At 40.5% G+C, this 14,543-nt stretch overlaps 1 protein-coding gene across 1 annotated transcript; it reads right to left on the bottom strand.

Annotated features, from left to right (window-relative positions):
- Positions 1-860: 860 nt before the first annotated feature.
- Positions 861-2,009, bottom strand: LOC124439427. The gene has a single exon (XM_046989653.1). It carries the CDS (start codon positions 2,007-2,009, stop codon positions 861-863), a length of 1,149 nt encoding a protein of 382 aa, XP_046845609.1.
- Between the last annotated feature and the right edge of the window lie 12,534 nt (positions 2,010-14,543).

Below are 14,543 nucleotides of genomic sequence, written 5' to 3'. Positions count from 1 at the left end.
AGGAATGAGTGGAAAATAACTACATCTTAAATTGTAAGGTACACTGCAACAACTTCAGCATCCTCACTCCCTTCATGGTAATTAGGCCTTAGGGTGTAATTTAGAAATTGAATTGGATTTAAGTTTAAAAACGTCATCACTACCACACCTTGTATAAAAAAATTAAAATGAGCTATTCGTCATAACCTAACATACAACTACAAGTCAAGAGTCTAAAAGTAAAAACACGGGTACGTCATCATAAAAAAATCGATTTCATTAGTCAACTAAATACATAGAAAACCTTAGGTTTTAATGACTGAAATACTCCAAAGATTTAAAAAACGCAAAAGAGATTTAAAGGTGGTAAAAATTAAAACTGTCCATCGAATATGTGCTTTCTAAAGCGCCAAATACATAGCTATTCATCGTAAATCATACAGTAAATAAATAAAATAAGGAAACAGATATTGGGTCTAATCACTTATGTATAACCTTCAGTATATTTTACGCTTTCAGATGAAACAATGGCCTTGATTGTACCATCAGTTACTCTCAAAATTATACAAATCGTAAGTACAACTAACAACAATTTTTTGTTGTTAAATAGACAGTATATATTTCAACATCAAATTACTTGCCAGAAAACTAGACATGATTAGATAAGACTTAGTCTATTTCACGAAATGAGGATCTTGTAAAATATATATTGAGAGACAAAATACAAAGGTCATTCGTTTACGAATGACAAACAACAATAACGGTTGGGTCCAGGCCCCTTATTACTCAACGATTATCCCATTATGCTCTATCCCCCCCTAAGTCTTTACTAGTATAGGAAAGCGTAATATAAAGTTGTTCTATGATATTTGTTCATCCTCTCAATTTTCTAACAGCCCTTTCTTGTTGAAATCGAGTAATCTGCGTAGAGCTAGTGGTGCTTTCTTGCTTGGCTTTGTGGTCGCTGGTGTAGGTTCACTGGCATCTTCAGGTATTTTGGTTGCGTTTGGTGAAGTTCCATCTGCGGTATCTGTGCTCGGTAGTGGTGCTGGCTCCGGGGTGTCAGTCTGTGTCGCCGGTCTTAGACATGGTAATGACGGTGTTTGTTTTCTGCTGGCTGTCATTTTGTTGGGAGTAAGGTTCTCCGTTGAGACTTTTGGTATCAGCAGCAGGTCCGTATCAATAGTATTTTTGGGTAACTGCTCTTGTACAGGTGTGAATTGCCGCAGAAATTTTCTGTTTCTTAGTGTAATTCTGTTGGACCCGTCGACTTTGACGCGGTATTGATCGTGTTGAAGGACTTCGATGACTGTTCCAGTCTTGTCCCATTTCGTAGGGTACGGTCCTGTTTGGTTCTGTATTCTTACGTGATGTCCAATGGACAGAGGTGGTAATCTTCTTGTGTGTTCTGACCAACGTTCCGCCGCTCTCATGTGCCGGTTTCGTAAAGCCTCCTCGCGAGCATTGAGTGTTTCCCTCCAGGTGACGTGTGGCCTATAACGGCCGGGGAAAATTGGTATGAAATCCTTAATGGGTCTACCGAAGACGCATTGGGCCGGTGATAATTTCGTGTCGGTATCAGGCGTGTTACGATATTGTAGAACAGCAATTTGTAAGGCGTTTGTGTTGAGGCTACCAGTGGGGCCGGTATTGTTCGTGATGAGGCGTTTCACAGTTTTAACGGCAACCTCCGCGCGGCAATTTGAGTGCGGGAATGCAACGGAGGCGAGGCGGTGGTGTACTCCCCATTGTTTGAGGAACTGCCGTGTTTTGACGGCGGTGAATTCTGGTCCGCCGTCAGTAGCGCATTCGTCTGGGATCCCAAAGGTGGTGAAGACGCGACGTAGGCAATTGATTAGTCCGTCGCAACCGTCTTTGGCTCGTTCGATAATAGGCCAGTTAGAGTAACGGTCTACGATTACGAGATAGTTGGATCCTTTGTAGTGGAAATAATCCGCACAGATGCACTGAAAGGGGTAGGCTGGTGAGATGGTTGGTGTGGGTGGTGCGCTGGGTTGGGATGGTGCCATCCGGTTGCAGTGGTTGCATTGCGTACGCATTGCTGCAATATCTGAGGTGATTCCCGGCCAGAAGACTGAGTCCTCTGCGCGGGATGTCATAGATGATATGCCCTGGTGTGCCGAGTGTAGAACTTCCAGGATATTTTTTGCGTAACAGTGGTGGGATAACCACACGATCTCTGTACATGATGACGCCGTCCACTGTGTAGAGGCTGTGGCGGAACTGGTAGTATTCTTGTAATGGTGTTGGCAGGTCATTACGTGAAGCTGGAAAGCCAGATTCAATGACATTCATGAGATCGTGCATAGTGGTGTCGCTTGCAGTTGCCATGCGTACCTTGTCCCAGGTTGTGGCGACGTTTGTAAGTGCTAGGGAAGCGAGTGAAGCGATGGTTTCGTCAAAGCCGGTGTGTATGGTAGTGTCCTTCAACTCTGCTATGTCGTCCTGGAGGTAGAGCAAGGTGGGGTTCTCTGGACCTGTGGGGTGGCGGAGATCGCATCGGCGGCTTTGTGACGGATACCAGGGATATGGATCATTTTGAATCTGTACCTCAGTGTCTTCTCCTTGAGATTACGTAGGCGGGGGTTTGGGATGTTTTCCAATGTCCGATCACCGAATAGTTTGAGCAGGGGTTTGTGGTCTACGGCGATTGTGAGGTTGGTGCAACCGAGCACGAAGAACCTGGCTTTGTCAGGGCGTCTGCGACGCCAGTGCCTCCCCTTCTATCGGTGCATATCGGGATTCAGCAGCATGTGTGAAGCGGCTGCCGACCAGGCTGATCTTCCACCCGGTGTGGCAGCATAGTGGTCCAGTCGACTGGCATTCACAGTGTTTTTGCAGTAGCCAGAAGCCGATGCCGTGTTTTGACCAATCAGTGGCAAGACAAGTGGGACGTGTCTTGTCAAAGATGCGAACGCCCTCGTGGATTTCATTTATGATAACGGATTTGGATTCCTCAAAGAGTGTGTTAAGTTCCTCGTCCCAATAAAACTTCGTGCCGGGTTTTAGCAGTTTTCTAAACGGTAGCATGCGTTCAGTGGCTCCAAATGCGTATGAGACTTGATTGATCAGGCCAAACCAAGAGCGGATGTCAGTGATACTGCGCGGCTTTGGGAAATGGCGAATAGCATCGATGAATTTCCTGCTTGGGCGAACAGAGTTTGATGTGATTTCAAACCCTGCGAACTCGACTGTGTCTGAGCCGAAGACAAATTTGTCTGGGTTGAGGATAATGCCGTTTCGACCGCAGATATCTAACCATTCGACAGCCTGATGAAAACTTTGGGTGAGGTTATCTGCCCAAAGTAGGGTATCGTCTATGCATTTGGTTTTGTTTGGAATGTGTGATACAATCTCATCGAACCGGCGTGAGTAACCGTCCCCCGAGGCAATGTACCCTTGTGGCGCTGACTTATACCGATAGCGACCCCAGGGAGTGATAAAGGTGGTGAGGTGTCTGTCGTCTGGGTGAAGGGAACGCTGTGATAACCGTTCCAGCAGTCGAACACTGACTTCTTTTGCCACTGGGAACAGAGCGTGCCTGGTGAAAGGGCTCTGGGTGTGGTGGGTCTCCCTAGTGGCGTTTGCATTTAGTGCCTGTAGGTCAACGGTTCGTCGTGGTTTACCGTTCTTTTTCGCACAGATGACCATCCTGTGGCACCAGGTGACAGGCTCGCCGATTGGGACGGGTTCAATCACGCCGAGGGCCACGTCTTGGTCAAGGCCAGCTTTCACCTCGTCCTGCCAGTGTAAAGGGACTGGGATTGGTGTATGGTGTGCTTTAGGTTTCGCATTTGGGTCAATCATGAGACGCATTGGTGGACCTTCCATGCGTGGCAGTTGTTGTTGCTCGCAAGTGTTAAACGTGCTGGACTTGTAGTGATGGAGCAGCCAGTCCTCTATTTTTTTTCGGTTATCTTCGATTGCAGGGAAGGGCAGTACTGTGGGTTTAGGTGGCGGCAGTTGGCGACGTTGGCAGTCACATGCGCTTTGATGGGTGTTCTGCTACAACGTGAATAGACTGGTTAGTATGTATGTCTACTGACATTGTGTCTCCCACGGTGGGGAAGCTGTTTGGGATGATTCCCAGCGGCGCATGTCTCACGACTGAGGAAGAGTTTATTTGAGTCACGAGTGACATATACAATTTGACGGCTCTCCAACACTCGTCCGTCTTTGGATTGACCAGAGAATCTCACGATGGCTGCACCGATGATATCGATGCCATTGTTGTTCGCAGCATGCATGCGCATAGTGACTGGAAGCAGGTCTTTCTGGCGTAGTCCTAGTCGTTTCATTATATGCATGCTAGCAAGGCAGCTCTGGCATCCAGTGTCCGCCATAGCATTCAATGTGACTGAGCGATGTCTTGTAGAATGCAGGGTGTACCCGAGGGCTGTGTAGTCCTCTGGGTGACACTTCGCATTTATATGGAGGAACGGTTGGGATTGTGACGGTTTTTTCACCCAACGGTCATTCATGTCATTGTAAGTATGGTGGTCTAGCAGGATTCCGTTGTTGCAATGCTGATGGCTTTTTGTCATGCACAGGTTGTCAAACACTGCGTCCTCTTGGTCTCGGTTTGCGTTGTGTTTTGCGTCCCAACGCTTAGTTTTGTTTTTGCTTCTGCACATGGAGGCGTTGTGGTTAGGGCGTCCGCAGCTATCGCATGTTTTGCCGTAGGCTGGGCATTCCTGTCGTCGGACATTGGGTGGGGCGTTTCTACCATGGCCATGTTTGCCACAGTAGGAACATGGCCCAGTTTTATTGGTTTGCACGCCCTGGGTCATATTGTCTTGTTTGCCGCGGCGATATTGGCTTCTGGTAGCATCGATGCTTTGGCTATTGAGTAGGTGGGTGGCCGAACGTCTGCCGGCTTCTTTGGCTTCTATGAACAGAAATGCCTCCTCCAGTGTCATATTTTGATTTTTATCGCTGAGCAAGTCTAGTTGGATGTCGCTGTCGGCGATTCCAACGGTTAATGCGTCGCGTAGGATATTGTCTGTGTAGTTGATTTCTGTTGCGCAGTTGGGACAGTTAATCGTAAACTTGCATACGCTGGCTTGTCCACGAAGACGTGCACCGAAGCTGCGGATAGTTTCGTCACGGTCCTGGCGCATGTTGTGTAGTTTGATGCGGGCCACCATCGTGTTTTCCTCTCGTACAGCGAGTTCGCGGATTGCAGCCATGACTTCGTCGATGGGTTTGTTTGTGAGGGTGCCGCCAGCGTTTCTGGTGAGGTCCTTACGAAGCGTTTCGTCACAGCATTCGAGTAGTTGGATTACTTTGTCTTTGCCGGTTATTTTTGTGGCTTCGACATAATCCTGCCAGCGCGTTTGAAGTATGTCCATTCCTCACTGGACCCAGCAGCGGATATAGTTGGCCGTCTGACCTTTTCAATCTTCGCCGTGGCGTTGATGCCCGTGCGTGTGTTCGTTGCTTGGCTGTTATTGTGAACGCCGGTCGAGTGGATTTGCAACAATACCGCTGCGAGTTGGTCCTCAGCTTCCTCTGTCTCGTAATCGCAGTCTGGATAGGGGCATTTGTACTTCGGCATTTTCGTGCACACGTAAGGTTATGACCTGCCTCTGGTGGATGGGAAGTACTCGGAGTAATTCAACGCCGCCGGAAAAATGGCGCCAAATATCAGCGATCGATAAGATGGTGGTGTTTACTGCAATTTTTTCTTTATCTCGGGGTCAGAAGGGAGTGTTATTAACGCCTTTACCGGTGCTGCTCGTTACTTTGGTTGTATGGCTGCCTTCGGGTTAATAAATTTCGTAGATATGCTCCTGCCCCTTGGCCAAATAGGTTCCGTGTTGTTGCTGATGGCGTGTCGCGTTTCGAACTACTTGTAGTGTTGGATTGTCCGATCTTTTCGTCTGTATTTCGCTCGTCTGCCGTTATAGGTCGTTTTAATTGTTGTTTGTCATAGATAAGACTTAGTCTATTTCACGAAATGAGGATCTTGTAAAATATATATTGAGAGACAAAATACAAAGGTCATTCGTTTACGAATGACAAACAACAATAACGGTTGGGTCCAGGCCCCTTATTACTCAACGATTATCCCATTATGCTCTAATGATCCCAAAAAAAGGCTGTCCCTGCACAATATAAACGATAAACTCGTCCCAAGAAAACTTTTAACAAATCATGCACTTTTTATATTCAGGCGGCACTTCTCACTGGCTTGGGATGTGTTGGTCACTTCACAAAAGAAGTTAATGATTATACTAACGTAACTAATAATCCAGATCTGGGACGATATGAATTTTATCTCTACTCGACCGCCATTGGAGTTATCATTTCCTTTGTTGGACTAGGTCTCAACTTTAATGGATTAATTAATACAAAACATGGTTCTGTTGCAGTAAGTTTCTTTTCAAAAGACATATAGTTGAACACTGTTTTAAAGAGCACATATAGAATGAAAAAAGGAATGACTGTCCTTGCTGTTTCCATGATTTCGATGAACCGAGTGCCACTGAGGGGTGAAATGATTTCGAGAATTCGAGGCATCGAAAGGAGGCAAAAATTGAATAGTAAAAATTACAACTTTTATTAAGCGTCATAAGATAAGTCGTTCATTCGAAATTCTCAAATTAAGCTACATTACTAACATTACATGATTGTACATGTAGATCGTCCAGGTTGGTATAGTCCTGAGAAGGCCTGTTTTTGTTTTTGTTGATTGACATTTCGAGAACCTTAGCGGTAGTCATCTTCAGAGTCAAATGAGGAGTAAACGTCAGGTTAACCGTATTTGTTATCTGGTTCTTACGTCATTGTATTGTATGTATAGGAAACCAACACGCAAACCAACACGCTACAAGACCAATCATCTTACAACTCTACATCACACAAAGCCACCACAATGAGAATATAAGCAAGACGTGCAAAAATCATATGTGATTCACCGGATGTTCTACACAACAAAAACATCTATCTTAAACCTGTTTTTGACAAAGACAACTATAACTCTGACTTCATCAAACGCAACATTTACAAACCCAACAAACCCAACTAAACGAACAACTCAGCGACAACAGCAACGATACCTTGCATTAAAGGTACGTCTGAGACTATCTCGCGTATCTTACCACCATACAACATACGTGTCGCACATAAACTAATCACAACGTTATGACAAGTACTAACGAACATAAAGGACAAAGAACAACCCAAGGTGCAGTTCACAAAATAAGCTGCTCCGACTGCCACCCCTCCTATATCGGGGAAACTATCAGGAACTTAAACATTAAACTTACTGAACACAAACGAGCTACAAAGAAACGAGATAAAACTAATCACATTGCCGAACATCACCGACTCACAAAGCACAACATTGAATGGGACTCAGCAAAATGCATTACTTACAGCACTGACTATAAACTACGGCTTACATTAGAAAGTTGGTATACTAACTTGGAACAAACCCCCCTGAACAGATCACAGAAATTACCGGCACCTTACAAACGACTTATTCACAATACAAACAAACGATCAATTAAAAACATTACACTTCACACTAATCCACAATGACAATACACAATTGTTCGATTAAATGTCCCGTAAAACCGAGTTAGGTTTCGTAAAAGTTTAAGGTCGCAACTAATTCTCTCGATGCTTAAAGATTTTATGACACAAAATTTAATCAAAAAATGTTTTGGGTCTTATTGAAAAGAATGTTTAAATCAACTTAATAACCTCTTTAGTACAATTCACTTATTGTACTTTTTCTTAGGGATTATAGAGATATTTAACTTTGTGCAAACAACATTGTTATGACTTTGTTATGACATCACAGGGCATAAAGAAATTTGAAAGACCAAAAATTTTTTCATTGTTTGAACGTTTTGTTTACAAATAAAGCAGTTTGATAAATACATGTGTGGATAAATATATATCAAGATAAGAAATTTGGATATTTTAATGCTAAATGTGGACAAAACGTTTTTTCCTAAAGCCAACTATGCAATTATGCAATGTGATGTCATGACGTAGTCGTTTGCATATTGATTATAAGACCAAAAAGTAATAAAGTAACACAATTCAATTAAAGGAGTGCTAAGTCAATTTAAACTGCCTATATAATGCAATAAAAAACACTATGGTAAAATTTTGTGGCAAAAAGATTTAAGGGAACATTTATCACTAATATCCCTTAGTAAATAAAAAATGCATTCGACTCTTCCGTTTGAAAATTGTTTTTTGATACTTTGAGTTAAATAGTCTGAACATTGACAATCATTCATAATGTTCAAAGCTTATTTGGTTCATGGTCATTGAGCAAATAAAGAAATTTATCAAGCAATTTTTATGTGAATTCTTTTACGGAATTGTTTCGATGGACCAGTGAATGAATTTGATATGGAAATACATATAGCATTTAAATTTTTGCCATAGTGTTGATTGTTGATCACTGATTTTTGAAAGACTGTAAGAAGTAAGTTGCCGAGGCAAGGGAAACACTCAGAGACTGATTAAATGAGCTCGGGTAGCTGGGACAACCGAAGCATTGAATGATTTTGGGAAATGAAAAGATTGAATACTTATCCTCAAATTAATGTCTTTGAGCGTTTACAAAATATTCTGACTTTATAATCTCGCAAATCATTTAAAATAAAAACGGTTAAGTTGGCCTGATTGGAGAATTACAACAAGAATGGTTTTTGGCCCTTAACAATCGTTTTAATTTTATAACTTGAAGTTTTGACTCTTTGTTATGCCTCGAAATGCTCTCACGCCTCTCTGAATCTCGGTGAGCTGCGATCATTTTAACAGCCTCTGAAATCTCAATGACATAAATTGTGGAGCAGAAACGAGCTAAGGCTTTAAAAAACGACTTCGGCGCCTGTGAAAAAAAGGCAATGACTTAACTGGTGGAACAAGAATTCTTTTAAATTAGTAAACTTGACCTTGAAGTAGTGTGGTTTCGATCGACTTGCTACGTATTCAAAATACATGCTGTTATTAACTTTTTCTATTCGCCAAAGTTGAGAGTGATATAACCTTGGTAAATTCAAAAAGCAAGCTGACGCAATTTCTACAGGCACGAGAATAAAATGTAAAAACAATGCACGTACTTGTTTTAATTTTGATGAGGGATATTTTGTCTAAACATTGTAGATTAAAAACTGATATCGATTTAGAACTAAGCATCCCATCATCCCTATAATGTATTAAATACGTCAATAAAAGTCCCCGTGATAACAAAGGCACGTACCCGACTTACCCTAGGCAACCATGTTATTTAATAAATATTACCTCCATGCAAGTCATTTCTTTACAATATATTCTTAAATTGTAAGCAGATTAATTCGTGCGAAAGATGATAAATTTCTTTTAGAATCACAATGTGCTAAAAATATCTTATATCTTGCATCATGGTTTTCTTTTGTTGGCTTTTTCTTCTTATATACTAATAAATCGTTTCATCGTATGTAAACAATGATTTTGTCTATTATTGTTTTCAATACTGTCTTTTGTAACTCCATTAATTCTAAAATTCAACCGGATAACCGGCATTTACTATATACGTTCAATGATTAATGATCCCATTCCACCTTTACAGATGGCAACTGTGCAAGGTCTGTGGACGATACAGTTATTGGTTACCTCGAGTCTAATTACTGCTACTTTCCACAAATACATGGACAAAGGCAAGCGCTCTCGATCTGTTTGTACCGTCTGGGATGACAGAAATAGCGATTTCACATGTAATCAACTGATTGTTGGAGTGGTAAGCATGAATAAAAAAATTTATCGAAGAAGTGATATGCGGGAGGGGCAGAGCACTAAAAGCAGTTAGTCGAACAAATGGTTTGTATTCGCAATCAAAAATTTTCCTGCGACACGCGTACAACTAACGATCTTGAAAATCGTTTGGCAATTCATTTAAGAAATTATTTCATAAGCAATTGCAAATATTAAAAAAATCCTTTATTTCTTTTGCAAAATAACAATAATGCGAAGCAGACATATCTAACAAAATGTGTTTTTTGAAGGCCCGTTTCAAACGTCGAATTTGAATTGCGCTAAATACATTTAGAAAAAAGAATATTTTTTACTCAATTTATACTAGCCTATAGAATGGTACTGAGAATGTTTGGAATTTGCACATTTTTGGTTTTGATAACTATTGATGACGTCATCATGAATAAAATGTAAATTTCTGCTTATTGTGCACAATTGTCGCTTGGGGCCACATTGATTGATTGCTTTTGCATTATTCCTTATAACATTATGAAGGAAATTATTAGTTTAGAGAAGTGTGCAGCAAAAGTTTTGTTTTTGAGAACTTTGGTATGCGGCCTAGAGTCGTCAAATCTATATCAATTTCCCAAAGTCAGCTGTTATGGGTAGTAAAAGTATTAATACTTCTTTATTCTTTCATAGATTTCGGGTTTTGTTGCCGCGTTCTTGTATGGAGCGGATGCTTTTTTTTCCTTCAAATTTTCTTAAAAAACAGAGTTATTGTGAGAAAAAGTTTATCACTTTTGGTCGTTCTTTAATAAACAATTTGATAAAGAAACATGGATGCATTTCATTTCACATTTATAGATATGTTAGTCATTATTATAAGTTCTGTTTGTCATTATTATAATTCCTCGAACACAAATGTGCAGGCACCATTACATTTCTCCTCGAAACACATATTGCTATGTGCCAGGATGCCTACAGCCTCAAAAAAAATGGAATATTCTAATGAAAAATTCCAATCTTAGGACCAGGCAATTCCTCGAAAACACAATAGTGTCCAGGCAACATTCAATCTACTGATGATTGAAAAACACAAGCTTAGACAGGTTTTTACGAATTTTTTGACCATGCAACTTGTCGTTTTATATTTTGGTCAGGTGGTGCATTCGTATTTTCACAAATGCCTCAACGCAACGCTTGATCAGTTTAAATGCATGATTATTTGTAACTGTCGACTCTAACACATTCTCATCTAACATGCTAAAAACCTTTTTCTCTACACACACATATAATACTGTCGCAGCAATTGCATTCGATATGTTTGCTGCATCTAACAAGCCACCATGACAGGAGTTCACCATCCTCATCACGCATTTCTCTGTTTCCTGACACACTTTCAGAAGATTGTCAGTTGGTATTTTTAAACCACCGTTGCTCTTCTATGCCATAAATAGTTCTGGTTCTCTTTCTTTAGATGACGTCAGAGCATTAATACAATCATCACAATGGACCTTCGTTTTCACCATTTTTGCGACATATCCTGCGATATACGATATTGCTGCCTCCTTGTACTCTGAAAGCTGAATACAGTTGGCGGTCTCCCAATAATCGTGGTCGGTTTGCTCTGGCACACGCAGTTCCAGGTGCCGGAGTAGTTCTATATCTTCTTGCAGTAGTTAAATCCCTATCTTCTTGCAGTAGTTAAATTGGAAATATCTGCCGACATTTGGTCACTGTCACACCGATCTTTTAGTCTACTTCTAAATGATCTCGACTTGTTTTTTAAGTAAGAAAATATTTAAGTGGAGGATTTTCATTTATAACATGACCCTCAGGTGACTCAACGGGATTCGAACCCATGACCTCTGCGGTGCCGGTGCAGTGCTCTGACCAACTTAGCTATGAAGTCACACAGTGGTGAGCAGGTTAATATTGAGAGGTCATGGGTTCGAATCCCATTGAGTCACCTGATTTTTTCAGGTTTATGAGACAATTGCTTAAATTGTCCAACAAAGTGCGAAGATCATATCTTCATCAATTTCAAACACCGCACTGCATGAAACATTCATATAAAATATTGCCACCTTACCAAACCATCATTTCCATCCTTCAGAGTTGTCATTCAGCAATTGCTCATCTGACAAGCTTGATCACATGAGAAGGATCTAAAAATGCATGAATTTTTAACATTGAATCAGATGGATGCAAAAAATATGCTTGGAAATCATTAAGTAAAAGTTTTACTGCAAGCAACTTCATCATTGCAAGATGTGTGGATGGACCACTGGGTGGGCGTCATTGTCTTACAGGAAGAACCAGTGGTGCATCATTAACTACATTGTTTTCACCATCGTCATTGTTCTCGTCATCATCCGAAAGCTGTAATATCACAAGTCCAGGTGGACTCTCGTTTGTTCCAGGCTCCTTCTCAAACCATACTGCTTTCATTAAATTTGACGTCACGACTAAAAATGACTCTAAAACAATCTGGATCAAACAAACGATAACCTTTAGTTTGTGCACCATATTCCAGCAGAACACACTTCTTAGCTTTTGAATCCAGTTTTCAACAGACTTTTTGTGGGGCTTTTATTGTGTAAATACACGGCTGTTGTAAGTGCTTCAACCCAAAATCTTAGCTGCAGCTTTTCTTGTATCAACACGGTACGCAGGATTTTTCAAACATCAGTCATAACACGTCGGAGGCGTCCCGCACCAGGGGGGTCTGAGGCATTCTCCCCATGACAAATTTTGAATTTCAAAACTTTGAAAATGCCATTTTCAGCGTTCTAGAGCAATACATTTTGCATTTTGCATTTTATGGGCAATGTTTTGATCGATTTTCTCCGCCTCAGATCGTTCAATGGCTAATTGCAAGCCCAGATCCCTCAATATTTTCCTACGGGACTACAGGTAACTGAATCGTTCGTAGTCGCCATTTACATTTTTATGGAGTGGTGCTTTGAGTAAGAGTCAAGATTGTGTAAGACGTATTGAATTTCAAACTTCCGGTAATGTTTGTAAAAACGTAAAACCATTAATACATAACATAAATATAACAAAAATTCATTCAAGTGCTCAATGCTTTAAGCGAGTGGATAGAGATGTGTGATACGACGCATGTGAGATCGGTACGTAATGGTAGAAAAATTTTTTTCCTCACGAAATCAATATAATTATTCATATTATATAAAGTATATAATATCAGTATGAATCAGTTTTGATAAAACTTCAAGTGATACAGAATGTAGCGTAGGTGGTAAATTATGATACAAGAGGAATTTAAACATAAAAGGATAAAAATATAATTACATTAAAATCCACTACAGTTTAAGGAACATGTATAAATGCTAATATATTGTATATTTAATAATTCGGTGTCGTCATTTATTTTATTACCACATAATACATTATTACACGCGTTGCAATGACTTACTGCCCGTAAGAAAAAAGCAGCACAAAAAATACGACACAACAAATAAATCACCACAAAACAAGCAAAGCAGCGCAGAACGAACAAAGCACCACACAACGAATAAAGCACCTCACAACGAATAAAGCACCTCACAACGAATAAAGCACCACATAACGAATAAAGCACCTCACAACGAATAAAGCACCACATAACGAATAAAGCACCACATAACGAATAAAGCACCACATAACGAATAAAGCACCACATAACGAATAAAGCACCACATAACGAATAAAGCACCACATAACGAATAAAGCACCACATAACGAATAAAGCACCACATAACAAACAAAGCACCACATAACGAATAAAGCACCACATGACGAACAAAGCACCACATAACGAACAAAGCACCACATAACGAATAAAGCACCACATAACGAACAAAGCACCACATAACGAAAAAGCACCACATAACGAACAAAGCACCACATAACGAACAAAGCACCACATAACGAACAAAGCACCACATAACGAACAAAGCACCACATAACGAATAAAGCACCACATAACGAATAAAGCACCACATAACGAACAAAGAACCACATAATGCTCGCAGATCATTAAGCATACAAACGTTTCACAGAGCTAGTGATTCATAACAAATCATCATTTTGGTATAAGATAAAGTCTGGTGAAGCCATGACTTTCAATAAATTTCGTCTTTTTCATGAAAGAAGTGCGTACGACCACGAAAAAGACATCCATGGTAAATGGGTTCTACTTGCCTGCGTCGACGTAAATTGTGTCCACTCAAAAATACAATTGCTTGCTAAAAAACATGGCATTCCATCTCCAGTATAATGCGCTCACAATTTAACAAAGAAAAATTTTTTTCATGTTCATTACCTAGTTTAACAAGCAAAGGTAACAATGCAATAAAGACAGGTGTCTCAATTAAAAGTACTGCAAATCCAACAGGCTGGTGTGTGTTCATTAATGAAAAAATGGCCGTAGTTTAAAATATTATGAAACAGCACAGCTCTAGCAATGGAATGTCATCAAGAGCGTTAAAAATTTTGGTCGAAATGGCTTTCTTTCATCTCTGAAAATAATTATTTTGGAAACGATCTTCATTTGATTTCTTAGGGACTTCACACCATATTTATGCGATTGTATCTTTACACGCCCGTAACCAGGGGCACGTGCACCCCATGCATTATTAAAAAGTTATTTGAATTCCAGAAATATAGTTGAGTTATACGAGTCCCTATTGATCAAATGTGTACCCTCCCGCCATTGAAACTTTATGGCTACGGCCTTGTTTTATGCGGTTGCACTATCAATGTTTTCAGAATTCAGTCATTATGTTAAAGTGAAGATGGTTTTTGAATCGGGCAATTAACAAACATCATGTAACACT

The sequence above is a fragment of the Xenia sp. Carnegie-2017 genome, unplaced genomic scaffold (genome assembly GCF_021976095.1).
Source record: "Xenia sp. Carnegie-2017 unplaced genomic scaffold, XeniaSp_v1 HiC_scaffold_19, whole genome shotgun sequence".
In the NCBI taxonomy this organism is placed as follows: Eukaryota; Metazoa; Cnidaria; class Anthozoa; order Malacalcyonacea; family Xeniidae; genus Xenia; species Xenia sp. Carnegie-2017.
The sequence above is the reverse complement of the archived record's forward strand: the minus strand, read 5'-3'. Positions and strand labels throughout refer to the sequence as shown.

What these genes read in the sequence shown, in the direction of transcription:
- LOC124439427 (XM_046989653.1), bottom strand. Translation starts at nt 2,009, where the DNA reads ATGGCACCATCCCAACCCAGCGCACCACCCACACCAACCATCTCACCA.